Raw genomic sequence first — 14,445 nt, forward strand, 5'->3', positions numbered from 1 at the left:
AGTGCAGGAGCAATGCTTTGGACCAAGGACTCCATAGTGGCCGCCATCCTACCAGTGTGTTGACCTCAGTGTGTTGGCATGCCAGCACTATTACCTCAGCCTGAAGGCGGACGGACTCCTCCATCGTGCCTTGCAATCTGAGAAGTGTAGCGGACATCCCTTCCTGATATTTCCAAGCTTGCCTTTACAGCTGCAAGGAACTGAGACATGACCAAGTCCAGAGGCTCATCATCGGACTCAGCAGATTCCTGGCCTCCAGCGGTCCTCCAAGTGCCGGGGACCGGGGAAGTCCCTGTCCCTGCTGTGGATCAGAAAGTGTGATGTGCTCACCAGGTTGTGATCCCGAGGTTACTCTAAAGCTAGGTCCCACTGAGGTGTGTGTCTCTGAGCTGGAGGAGGGTGTGGGCAAATGCTGTGACGGAGCTTCAAGGAGGTTTCTTTGGGGCTTGATTGGAAGCCCTGGACATGGACTCCGTCAGCTGTTTCCCAGATGTGCCTGTGAAAGCGAGGGGAGATAATTAGTGCATGGCATTGGCCTGTGAAGCAGGACACATCACTCACAGCATGGTTGTCTGATGGATGTTGTACCGCTGGATTCTCACTCAGTAGAGCAGCACCGACCTCACCATCAGCACAGGATCAGTTCAGATCGTCGCCGGCTAGCTGGTTGGCTCTGTTTTCAAAGTCCATGAGGACCTTGATTTCAGGCATTCCTCCGCAGTCTGTGACCTCTTGTTATGTGCCCTGTGTGAATAGAGATGGAGAGAGTGTAAGCAGGACGCCTGCCAGGCCAGGTAATAAGTATGCCTGGCATGTGTGGATAGTAAGTGATCCCATGGACAGGATGAGGACAATGAGGGTGTGTGTGAGAGAGTGAATGGTGATGTCCCTTGAACTGGCAGTGAGTGAGGGCCCTGTGGATGTGTGATGGGTTTGTGTGTGTGTGAGTTGAGAGTGATGAAGAGAGTGACTTACCCGGGCGGAACGAGGGAGATCATTGATCCTCTTGCGGCACTGAGTGGCTGTCCTCTTTTACAGGGCATTGGCGCTGACCACCGCTGCCACCACCTCCCAAACCGGATTGGTGAAGTTGCTGCCCATCGTGCGGCCAGAGCGGAGAGAGAGGACATCACGGCGGGCCTCCACTGCATCCAAAAGGCGTTTGAGGGACACGTCATTGAGCCTGGGCGCTACAGTCTTTTTGTCTTTCGCGGCCATCCTGTCTTCTGTGCAGCCACCATGGGCTGGAAGCACGGAGGTATGTGCGGCTGCACTTTAAATATGGCTCCCGGTGTGATGAAGCAACGAGGTGTTGACGTAGCGGGTGAATGAGAGCCCGCCCGGCATTGAAATGGTGTGTTTCCCGGGAATGCATAATTAATGCTGCAGGATTGGGGCCATAAGGTCTGAGGAGCCGCCATTGCGGCCGGTGGGTAAAACTTCTTTTTCCCGCCCACCACCGCACTTACTGCAAATCTGGGATGATTCCACCCGGACAGAGAGAGAAAAAATAGAGGAGAAAAAATAAAAGTGAAGGAGAAAAAGAAAGAATGAAGGAACATAGGCAAAACTTGAAGAAGTAGCAACTAATGTTGAGAAAGAAACAGAAGTGAGGTGCAGTGGAAGTGGAGAAAGGGGCATGTATGAAAAAGAGAATCAGAAAAGGAGCAGGAGGCAAGAAAGAAACCTCAAGTTCCCTGCAATGTGCTGGCACGTTGTAACAGAGCCCCCTTCAAAGTCAATTAAAAATTAAATGAGACATAAATAATGCATTCAGCCATCGTCAGGATTATATGCATCATCTAAATGAATTGAATTCCATTCCATGAAAGCAAGTTCCAGATCCAAAATGATTGTCAGGATTTATATAGGTCTAAGTCAGTGCTACCCATCTCCTATTTCATATTCGGTACAGGTAAAGTCAATAATCAGTTTAACTCCTTTAATACCTCTTTATCGCCTTCTCATGGTCACTTTTTTTCCTTTATTCTTTCATGGGATGTGAGTATCACTGGCAAGGCCAGCATTTGTTGTCCATCCCTAAATGAGTGGCTTGCTAGGCCATTTCAGAGGGCAGTTAAGAGTCAATCACATTGCTGTGGGGTCTGGAGTCACATGTAGGCCAGACCAAGTAAGGATGGTAGATTTCCCTCCCTAAAGAACATTAGTGAACCAGATTGTTTTTTACGGCAATTGATGATAGTTTCATGGTCACCATTACTAAGACTAGCTTTGTGATTCATGAATTGAATTTAAATTCCACCAGCTGCCATGGTGGGATCTGAACCCATGCCCCCAAAGAAATAGTCTGGGCCTCGGGATTATCAGTCCAGTGACATTACCACTGTGCCACCATCGTTCCATCTTCCCCCAAACATCCTTTTCACACATCTTTTCAGGCAATTAGGCTGGGACCTATACCCTTCACTTTACTATGGACAACAAGCTTCCATGGTATTTCACAGCTGACTGCAACAGTATAAAGAAAGTAAAACATTTCATTTTAATAGTTTTCTCCTGGCCACAGGGTGTCCCAAAGTATTTTACAGCCAATGAAGCACTTTCGAAGTACAGTCACTGTGTTAATGCAGGAAATGTAGCAGCCAATTTGTGTACAGCATGCTCCCATATTCAGGATTGAGATGATGACCAGGCAATCGTTTTAGTGATGTCAGCTGAGGGATAAATAATGTCCAGGACACTAGGGAGAACTCGCCTAATCTTCTTCAGAATAGCAGCCTGGGCTCTTTAGCTGCACTCTCAGGTGGACAATAAGGTCTGATTTTAACCTCTCATTCGAAAGACGGCACCTCAAACAGTACAGTCAGCCTAGATTTTGTGCTCAAGTTCCTGGAGTTAAACTCAGAGACAAGTGTGCAGCCACTGATCCAGAGCCAACACCTTTAAGGGAGTGGAAGCTTTTCCTATTGCTGCAGCTAATGGGATTCTCAAAGGGAGCACAGCTGACCACAAAAATGCAGTCTGCAACACTTTGTGCTCGGCAGTCTATAAAATTAGGATGTCTTCTCCTAGTACCCGGAGACCATGGAGAAGCTAATGTGCAGGATAACTCTCGTGAACAGTGTACCAGTCACTTGCTTTATGTATCTGCGCACAGTTGATTGGCTAATGTTACAGATGACCCCTGTTGCATGTTTATGCAAAGTGCTGGTTTCTTTCATGGCTACTGACAGCGTGGTCCTGGTGGCGAGATGGTCTCTAGGTTAGATTTTAGTACAACTCATAGATAACGTTCCTTGTGAACACATGCACTGATTCTTGGTAAGGTACAGGTAGGGAATCTTTGTCTGGTATAATCTAGTGAGTGGGCAGCAATGAACGGGTAAAGAATCTGCTGCCTGTCCAGCCTGGACTTCCCATATTATGTTTCCTAGTCCTTTCCTTCCTCCTCCAGATAGATAGGTAGTCCCAAAGGGAAAACAGGGTTTGACTTTCAGCCCTCACTGGGGCCGGAAACTGAGATGGGCGGGTGCTAAAAATAGCGTTGCCGGCTGGTGTGTGGATTCATCAGCTCCAGCCCACTCCTGGGTCATTTTCCTGGAAGCAAGATGGCGCAGAGCTACCGATCTGCACCTTGTAGGTAGTCGATTAAAGTAATTAGTGGCCTGTTGGCAGAAGTGTCTGGGATTTTCCAGTTGGCCTCCAGGCTCCTGGAGGCAATAGGTGGCCACTTTAGCTGCCTGGAGGCAGCCTCCCAGCGGCAGGCCAGAGGGCTAGCACTCCAGGCAGACTTAGAGGCCTTCCCCTGCTTGTCTGGGTGCTGCAGCAGCTACAGGCCACCCGATAGAGGGGTTCCCTACCCACTCCCCAAGCACTGCTGGCCTGGCTGCAAAAGCCATTTCTTATTTAAACTTTGAAAAAGCTGGAGAGAATCTGCCTCTAGATTTTGAGGCACCCTCTTTCTCATTTACCTGCCTTGGTATCCTGCTTTACTTTCAAGCTGGAATTTCTTCCTGTTGGCCCTCCAACTTTGAGAACCCACCCATTGTCCTTAATTGGTCAGTGTACCTGCCCTCTTGCCATTAATTGGCTCCTCGGGGAAAAATCGGCCATTTCCCACACAGCGGAGGCTTCTGACCCCCATTTGAGCCTGATGGCTGACTTCAGAAGCCCTCAGGAGATTCCAGCCCACAGTTTACCATGTTGAATGGGTCGTGTGTTGAAAATGGAAACTTCCCGGCCAAAGCTCAGAGTTGAAAGTGTATTAAATCAGCAAAAAATAGTAAGAGCAAAATAATCGATAATGCATTTATAAGAACACTTTTGCCACTACTTACAGTGACCCATTAAATGTATTACAGCCTTGACCTAGCTATCTAGCATTGTTCTTTTATATGGGAGTGCTCAAATGCTGAGTGGCAAACAGAAACCCAACTGACAAAATTGGAAGTTTAATATCTGGACTTCATTTAAGTGCAGTCTTAATCACCCCACCCCAGGTTGCACTGCCGCTTGCAATTAAATTGAGCCTGAAAATCTATTGTGTGTAGCAATAGTTATTTGCAGAGTAAATTGCTCTCTATTTTACCTAATGGCATCCCTCAGTTTGAGACTCTAAAGTGCACCCTGCATTGCTGCTGGCTACCACTTCCATTTTGCACACCAGCCATTGTCATGGACAATGTCATGGTGGGATTGTTAGTTCGGGATCAAACAATGAGCAGCTTTGTGCTAAGAGTCATGTTCACTAGGAATTGAATTAGGCTATCCAAACTCATGTCATGTAGGACTGTTAGAAGCAGACAAGGGAAACTATCATCCTGTCAAGTCCAAGCTGAATTTGAACCTAGATCCCAATGGAACAACATTCTGTGGAGAGCAACGGAGGCAGATTTGAATCTGAAGTTCTCACTCTGCAATACTGAGAAAATAAGACAGTCTTTGTTTGCTCTGTATAAAAGCAGAGATGCATGCTTTTAGAGACTTGCCAGGTCAGGTTTCTGGAAAAGCCCTGTTTAGTATGAGTATCCAAATGAAAGACTCACACCATCACCTCCCCTCCCCATGCTAGAATATTGTTTCCCTTCAAAAGCAAGCAGCCCGAGTCATGGCTCCTTAAAACAGGTTCAGTACTGAAACGATGCTTCAAATGATAAGTGCGCTGCCCAGATTTTGGTAAAACAATAAGGTTAATTACAGTTTTTCCCCTCTAAAGGGCAAATCCTCTGGTGTATGTGCGCATGTATTTTGTGTGTCTAATGTGTAGCTTTGTCAGGGAAATTTACTTTCTTCAGAACTGCAAGTAGCCTGTTTGCATTAATTAAGCCTTTGAATAAGGAGATACAAACACTCAACAGAAATGTTTTTAATGCTGCTTACAGGTTCTGGAGAGCAGATCAAAATGAACTGGCTGTTAAAGGGGCATAGTCAGTCCAATTAACCTTCTTACTTTCAAAACAATTAACTTAAAGAGAGAAGAATAGCATTACACGTGGAATTGAGTACCACTCGTACCCGATGGGCACATTTAATACCTGATGGGCATGTTGCAACAGTTCCAAACGCTCCTGTAAGATCTGGCCATCGTACTCCCGGCTCTGTCTCAAGACCTGGCGTCGCCACTTCTCAACTGCTAACTTTAACTCTTCCTTTTGATTCTCCGTCAGGGATTCACTCACTCTGTTTCCAGGGCATTGTTGCAAAGTGTTGTACAGGGTGGCTTCCAGCTCCTGAATTTGCTGTGGAGGAGAATATATATGTACATATATATATATAAAACGCGGAAGGTATTAACTCATTAAAACAAAAGACTGTTTGGGAAGGAAAGCGTTAGCCATGTGACGTAATTGCACAACATTGTTCCAGCACAAAGGTCAGAATTCATCCTATGGTCCGACAGACTGCGAGGAAGCAATAGGCACCCTGTGCAATATTCTGTCAGCACCACTCAAAGCAGTTAGGTTCACTCTCTGAAGGGTCATAATACGGAAAGGTTCCTTGCAATGCCACCTTATTGTCAGAAAGTTTACTGTGCTCTTTTGTTGCTATTAGCAACTGGTGACACATCTAACAATGGTTGAGACACCACTTTATAACCAGCATATCCAATTTCCACATGAGAGGCAGGAGCCAAGAAGGCAACATTCCACTGATGGATCAGAACCCAAATTTGATCTGATAAACACACTCATTCTGCACCACAGTAGTTTGAAGTCTGCACCCTTGAAGATTCTGACTGGCCATTGTGTTTCCACCAACGGGGTTGCCATGGTAACTTAATAAGGGGCGTGGCTGCGAAAATGCTTTGGCAGCTGCTGTCAACCCGACTGACAATCAACAGCAGCCCCATGGACTCTATGCTTTTAGCACAATGCCACACAGCACCAAACAGTAGAGACACAGGGCCACTGAGGCATTTATTTTTGTTTTCTTAATCAAAACAGCGCAGAAAGGATTTATTTCCGCACACATCCAAACATATTCCTCTGTACAGCCGAAGTGTACATTTATGACTCGCCTAGATCTCTTATTTTATGCCAGAATATCTTATTCATTTTATATTCAGCTGCCTCAACACTTTTGAATTTAGCTCTGCAACTGCGCAGCAAGTATTCTGAACTTCATGTTATTTCATTTTAGATAAAATTTCACTCATAAGCATGGTTTGTTGTGACGCTGTAACACCGCATGTTTTACCAGCAGAATTAACCATTGCTTTCCTTAGCATCTCTGGGGCAGAGTAAAGGGAGCTCCACCTTCTAGTTGACTATACTGCCTGGGCTATGGAAATGATTGATGCTGGCGCTACATAATAAAATTGGGGGTTCATGAGAATGTTCTTCTTCCCAGCATTAACACTGAGCACCATTATGAATCAAAATCTGGCTAGTTTTTTTTTAAACTACACAGATTTATTTAAACCTAGTTGTTTCCCCAGCATCATTTCACAGGAAAATTCAAGATGGTGTAATTTTTAGGTGAAGTGCCATTTTAGGATGGGTAAAAAATTGAACTGGGGCTGTGGGAGGATTGAAGTAGGCAAAAAAGGAGGCAGGTGAGGGAGATACAATGGTAGTTGGGGGTGGGTGTGGGGGGAGCGAAATGAGGTTAGATGGCGAAGGGTGGGAGGTTATTAGGATGGGGAGCAGCAAGGGAGAAGGTGGAACAATGCTAGAGGTTGGGGGAAAAGGCAAAAATAGAGGAGGGCACAAGAGATAAGAACATGAAGGAAGGTGAGAAGGTAGTTAAAGGCTGTTTGGCAGAAGGGCTGTCACTGATTTCCCATTCCATCCCTCTGACTTTGTGCCTCTTGACATCACATTGCCTCATCCCTTGTTTCCATGATTTTTTTCTGTTTCCTTAACTTACTGTTTCTTTTGATTTTTAAAAAAATCAGGCTTTCCCTGATACCCCACAGTCTTTAAATGTCTCTCTTTACTAACAGCCTCTATTTTCCCTTTGATTTCTTTCTCCCCCATCAGTCTCTCTCTCTCTCCCCCATTTCCTCCTCTCACTCCCCCACTCATTCTTCTACCTAATTTTCGATGATAGAGATCTGGTGTAGGTCTTACTGTTCCGCACGCTTGATTCCTCAGGCAGCTGGCTCCATTGTCTTTGCCACGAAAGGCACAATCGGAAACTCAGTGCCATCTTGTTCACTGCGAGATCACTTCTGGTAGTTCGAGGTTGTGTTGCCAACGCTGATTGGACATATTCCTGGGGTTTTCACCACATGACCTCCTGCCTCCCAACTGCTCTGCATCAAACCCTCCTACGATCAGTCGTCCAACGCATATAGCTTCATAGCACACTGCCCTCCCACATCAAGTGGAGAATGATGTATGGATGATCCTTGACTCTCGATCAAACCACCTTTTCCCCCCATTTACTAATATTTTTATTGCTAATAAACTGGTCTTCAAAGAAAATTAAAAATAAACATTTTTTTTAAATGCCCTAATGTCTTTTCTCCATGGTTTCTTGCAGCACTGTCCCGGAAGTTAATATTCAATTTCTGGAGGTTCCAGGTCAATCCTTGAGGATTGGCGACTCTGGATCAGGGAAACATTAGTGGACGGAGGATCAGCCTTTTAGGATTAAACATGCCTCTTGGCTTCTACACAGAGGTCAGCCTTCACTCTGCAAACAGAAAGGGTCCCGGGATGGTCTAGCATGGCTCATGATGTTTTTTAAACAGATCATGGCATTATTTAGAAGCTGGGCTGTGAACCACATCCAGTTTTTTAAAGCGGTAAATGGTTACTTCAATTTTTAGACGATTTTGACAAAGGTAAACTTTTGAGCTGCTGATCCTCGAGCTTGCGTTGAGAAACGATTATTTATTTAGGCATTTCACAACCTTCTGGTATCAACATTGAGTTCAGCAATTTCTGCGCCCCATTTTGTTTCCTTCCCTTTGTATGTGTCAATCCTAACGTTGTTTTGCTTGTTTTTGCTTTTGGACGACAGTGTTCATTATTTTACCATTCACACCGCCTCTGGACTCATCTTTTGTTTCCTCGCTTGTTTACATTTTCTACTCCCTTCGGCTCTGCCCCTCCAACTCTTTTGTCGTTTAATGGCCTGAAATTTGGCTCCCTGGTCAGGGGCAGAGGGTCAGGGCAATTCTGGCTCTGCAAACTCAACCTGGGAGAAAGTGCCCCGAATGTTCTGATTTTCGGCCCTGGGGAGGGGTGGGGGGTGGCACAGGCGAAAATGGGAGTCATGTCGGATGAACCCGGAAAGTGGTCGAGGCTGTTGGGTGTGGAGGTGGGCTGAGCAGACGGCCTGCTTCAGTTATCCGGCACTTTGTCAAATATGTCAAAAAATAAATAAAACCAAAAAAAGCCCCCATCCCTCACACCCCCTCATCATCCCCCACACACTCCCCATGCTCCATCCATGCCAATTCATGCCATTTCAAGCCCTCCACCCACCTCCATGGCCTCCCACACCCTCTATGCCAAACTATGCCCCTCCACCCACCCCTGTCTCTTTACAGCCCCTATGCCAACCTAGTGCCATCTCACGCCAATCCAGGTCCCCACACAGACTGACCTTTCAACTACCATGCCAACTCACCCAGTACTCATCATGGGCATACCTCAGGACCCATGCTGAGATGAAACGACGTTCTTAGGAGCCTACTGATAATTTACAATTTCAAAAAAAAGCACTCTCATTGATAAAAACCCATTTACTACATTTAACTTCCTTTGATCGCTTATGAAAATGAGCATTGTCTTCATAGTTCCACTTCAAATAGTTCATATCCACCAGAGCTGTCAATCAGACTGTAAACTCAATTGTGAAATCAGTCATGAAGCACTAATCCTGTAATGATATCCCGCAGGCTTACCTCAAATAGACTGAAATCACAAGCACTGATGATTTTTAACACTGCAGACTCACTCACTCACTTTTCCAGAACTGCTTTATCCAATTCAGGGTCGCAGGGAGTTGGAGCCTTTCCCAATAGGCAATGGGCACTAGGCAGGGTACACCCAGGGCAGGACGCCAGTCCATCACAGGCCACACACTTACACACACAGACATACACACTAAGGGCAATTTAACCATAGCCAATCCACCTAACCAGCACATCTTTGGATGGATGTAGAAAACCGGAGCACCCGATGGAAACCTACACAGACATGGGGAGAACGTGCAAAATCCAAACAGCCAGACACCAGAGGTCAGAATCATACCTGGGTCCCTGGAGTTGTGAGCCACCGGTGCTGACCACTGCGCCGCCCTACACTGCATACTTTTTTTGGTAATATTTAAAGGGCAGGACATTTAAATGTCTTGACAGCTTGACAATTCTTTTGACAGTTGCAATGAGTTTGACAGTTCCATTGAGTTTACACACTTTTTGCACACACTCGTGTCTATTTTTAACAATCCCAAAGCACACCTTACCGCTTCCAAAGTGCACTTCACCTCTCCCAAAGAGCACCTGAGCTTTCCCAGAGATGTTCCAGGACCATATCCAAAAGGGTACCTTACCTCCCAAAGGGGACCCTACCTCTCCAAAGACCTCTAGAAGCTTTAGACCTTCTTCTACCAGATTGAAAGTACACAAGTCATGTTTTGGAGATGTGAAAACTTGATCTGACTGAGGCAGCTGCACTTTAACCAGTACCATTGCCTCCGTGAACCATGGATGTGCAAATTAGAACCTGCCCATTCCCCTCCCCGCCATCGCAAGAATGGCAGAGGCCAGGACTTCTGGAACCGGACCTCTGCTGCCATTTTCTCTCTGTCTGCACAAAAATTCAGGCCAATGTCTCTCATCTTCTGCCCTATCACAGGCCTTCCTCTTGTGTTCTTTTTCCACTCTCCCCATTCTACCTACTTAAAACCTGTTACATTTCTAACTTTTCCCAGTTCTGGCGAAAGGTCATGACCTGAAACATTGATTTGGTTTCTCTCTCCATGGCTGCTGCCAGACTTGCTCAATATTTCCAGCATTTTCTGCTTTTATTTCAGATTCCTGCATCCGCATATTTTGCTTTTGAGAACAAGGCAGTCTGTTCACAACCTTGGTTTGACATTTGATCCTAAGATGAGACTCCAACCTTGTATTTGTGCTATCACTTAGATTGCCTATTTCCACCTCCTTAACATTGCCCAACTTTGCCTGGCTCAGCTCATCTGCTGCTGAAACTCTCATTCTTGCCTTCATTACCTCCAGACTCTACTATTCCAATGCACTGCTGGCTGGTCTCCCACATTCTACCCTCTGTAAGCTTGAGGTCATTCCAAATTCAGCTGCCCATGTTTTTACCTTGCAGCAATTCCTATTCCCCTATCACCCCTGTGCTCGCTGACATACATTGGCTCCCGTCCAAGCAGTCTTGATGTTAAAATTCTTATCCTTGTTTTCAAATCCCTCTGTCTGGGCAGAATTTTTCCCTTGGTGGGCGGGTGGACCCCACCGGCTCAGCCGCAGGCGGACAGCCGACCCCCACCGCTGAAGCGGGGCCCGCCACCATTTTGAGTGGGCGGGCCAATTAAGGCCCGCCCAGCGGCCTGCCCGATGGGAAGCGCTATGCGCTTCCTGTGCAGGGGGAGGAGGGAATCCCCAGCTGTCAAAGTGTGCTCTTTCACGCATGCGTGTGAAAGAGCGCACTGCTCCCTGAGGTGAAGTGCTGTCTCAGGGAGATCAGTGACAGTCTGAAAAACTTAAAAAATAGAAAAATAAAAATATTATTAACATGTCCTCCTCATGTGACAATGTCACACGAGATGGGGCATGTTAATAAAAATGGCATAAACTTTATTAAACTTATTAAAAACGGACATGAAACCTCATCCCGCCAGTGAATGAGGTTTCATGTATTATCAGAAGCCCGCTGTGGCTCCTGGACTGCCCACCAGCCTTAAGGTTGGGTGGGCAGGTCTTTAATGATCTTAATTAGCCTGTCAAGGGCCTTAATTGGCCATTGACAGCTCGGCGGGCGGACAACTGATTGGGCTGTCTGCCCACCTTCCTAAAAATTTAAAGGGACTGGGATGATGTTGGAGGTTCCTCCCGACGTCATTCTGCGTCATTTTCCTGACGGCGAGCAGGCCCCGCCCCCAAATCGCCAATGGGAAAATTCTGGCCTCTATCTCTGTGATCACCTCCAGCCCCGCAACCCTCCGAGATATCTGTGCTCCACTAATTCTGGCCTCTTGTGCATTCCCAATTATAACTGCTCCTGCATTGATGGCCATGCCTTCAGTTGCCTACACTCTAAGCACATTCCCTCCCTACATCTCTCTGCATCTCTAACTCACTTTTCTCCTTTGAGGCACCCCTTAAAACCTACCTCTTTGACCAAGCTTTTGGTCTCCTGATGTGGCTCAGCGTCATTATTTGTTTCATAATGCTCCTGTGAAGCACGTTTTATTATGTTAAAGGCACTATATAAGTTGTCTTTGTGCAGCTGGTTTTTAAAAATTATTATAAATTAAAAAATAAGAAATATTTAAACTTAAAGTTTAATGTATAAAGTACAAATAAGGACATGTGAACACGGTAAGAGATCGGAGCTGGAGTAAACCATATGGTCCCTCAAGCCTGCTCTGCCATTCAATAAGATCACAGCTGATCTTTTACCTCAATTCCACTTCCCTGCCTGCTCCCCAAATCCCTTGATTTCCTTATAGTCCGGAAATATATCAGTCTCAGTGTTGGATATGCTCAAAGATCCACAGCCCTCTGGGTTGGGGGCGGGGGGAACGAAAGGCAGAATTCTGAAGATTCACCATCCCTCTCAGTGAAAAAATCTCTCTTCAACTTGGTGGCCATCTCCTATTGTGGAACTATGCTTCCACAATCAAGACTCTTCAGTCAGGGAAATCAGCATCTTAGCATCTACGCTGTCAAGCCTTCTCAAAATCTTATACGTTTGAATGAGATCCCTGCTCATTCTTTCAAAGACAAGAGAGTGTGGTACATTCTACTCAATCTCTCTTCATAAAACAACACTCTCATCCCAGGAATCAATCTAGTGAATCTTTGTTACACTCCCACTAAGGCAATAAACGTAAACACTCTAATTGGAAACACGTAATTACTTTGTTATCCACTGATGAGAAGATTCTGGAGGATTTGGAAATCAAAATGTAATTGCATCAATTTCAAGTGGTCAGTTACTGTTCAGTCAACAATATGCTGGTACTGTACACATCTAAGGACAAATATATTTAAAGAAATTAAGGAAAAAATGGACTTGGACAATTCAGGCTATGGTGTCTCTAGTGATGGGAGCCCTGCAGCTAAAGGTTGGATGTTCAAATATTCATTACAAGTATCCTGCAGGGCAATCACATAAATGGCAATCGAAGAGGGAAGTTGTTATGGCTCAGCTGGTAACTCTCTCCTCTTAGAAAGTTGCTGGTTCAAGCTCCTATAAGAATTTTTGACCCCAGAATGAGGGCTGGAAAAATGGGCCTCTGCAATATGTGCCACAGTGCCAGCAGTGGCGGGAGGCCTGCAACTGCAGGTTCACTATATTTCAATAAGAACACCCCAAAGGACACTCAAAAAAAATGCGGGTGCTGCCTGACAGGGAAGCAGTGACTGCACACCACAGTTGGCAGGCATTATGAGCTATCACTGTGGTACTGAGTGCTGTGCTGTCCTTCAGTTGAGACATTAAATCCAGACTCATTCTGTTGATTCAGTTAGTCTGGGAAGACTCCATCATGCTACTTGAACTGCAAAGGTTTCACTCATTGTCAAGGCCAACACTTCTCCCTCAACAAGCACCATCTATAAAAAAAATGACTGCTTATATTTTTTTTCTCACGGCTGCTTGTGAGATCTTCCTGTGCAGCAAATGGCTGCCAAGGACTTCTGAGATAATAGTCACTGCACTTCTAAGAAATAAATTGGGCAAGATTTTAACTTAATCCAAACCCACTCACTTGCTCAGAGTTAAAATCGGGTCCATCGTGTCCAATGCATTGTCCATGTCTGAGAGACATGGTAAGACGCTATATAAAATGCAAGATTTCCTTCTTTAATTTCATTCAAATAAAATACATGTTAATATCAAAAATGTAATAATTGTAAGAAAAATCATTTTAACTTATGGGAAAAAATGGCACCCTTATTTATCACCCAAAAACATACAAAGGGCGTGACTTATAACCCACACATCTTCATGATCCACAGACATCCACAGAAGGAAGTCAAATTGCTCTGAGCCAAGTAGCCCAATGTTCCTCAAGTCCTTTCTAGAAAGAAATCAATCTTTATGTCTGTACTTCTGAAGTGTGGCTAAACACAACATAGAAACAAGCTAAAAGCAAAATACTGCGGATGCTGGAAATCTAGAACAAAAACAAAAATACCTGGAAAATCTCAGCAGGTCTGACAGCATCTGCGGAGAGGGATACAGTTGACGTTTCGAGTCAGTATGACCCTTCATCAGAACTAAAACGTATAGAAATGAGATGAAATATAAGCTGGTAGAGGGGGGTGGGACAGGTAGAGCTCGATAGGGGGCCAGTGATAGGTGGAGGCCAAGAAGAGACTGCCAAAGATGTCATAGACAAAAGGGCAAAGGGGTGTTAACCGTGGTGGTATTATCTAAAGGATGTGCTAATAGGGACATTAAGGGTAGCAAGCAGGACAAGCTAGTGGCAGATGGCCCTAGTGGGGGTGGGGTGGGGGGAAGGAATCAAAATAGGCTAAATGGTGAAGATGAAACAATAGATCGAAATAAATTTAAAAATAGGAGGGAAAAGAAAAATATATTTGTTAAAAAATTATAAATTATTAGAAAAAGGGGGATCAGAAAGGGGGTGGGGATGGAATTCATAATCTGAAGTTGTTGAACTCAATATTCAGTCCAGAAGGCTGTAAAGTGCCTAGTCGGAAGATGAGGTGCTGTTCCTCCAGTTTGCGTTGAGCTTCACTGGAACGTTGCAGCAGGCCAAGGACGGACATGTGGGCATGAGAACAGGGTGGAGTGTTAAAATGGCAAG

General features: G+C 45.3%; 1 protein-coding gene across 1 annotated transcript in view; it reads right to left on the bottom strand.

Moving 5' to 3' along the window:
* The window catches only part of LOC144688852 (uncharacterized), a 582,637-nt gene that overhangs the window by 221,968 nt on the left and 346,224 nt on the right, over positions 1-14,445 (bottom strand). The window contains exon 21 of the mRNA XM_078555848.1: positions 5,496-5,699. Coding sequence (XP_078411974.1) covers positions 5,496-5,699 — 204 coding nt within the window. The remainder of the gene's footprint in view (positions 1-5,495; positions 5,700-14,445) is intronic.

The sequence above is a fragment of the Cetorhinus maximus genome, chromosome 1 (genome assembly GCF_964194155.1).
Source record: "Cetorhinus maximus chromosome 1, sCetMax3.hap1.1, whole genome shotgun sequence".
Classification (NCBI taxonomy): Eukaryota; Metazoa; Chordata; class Chondrichthyes; order Lamniformes; family Cetorhinidae; genus Cetorhinus; species Cetorhinus maximus.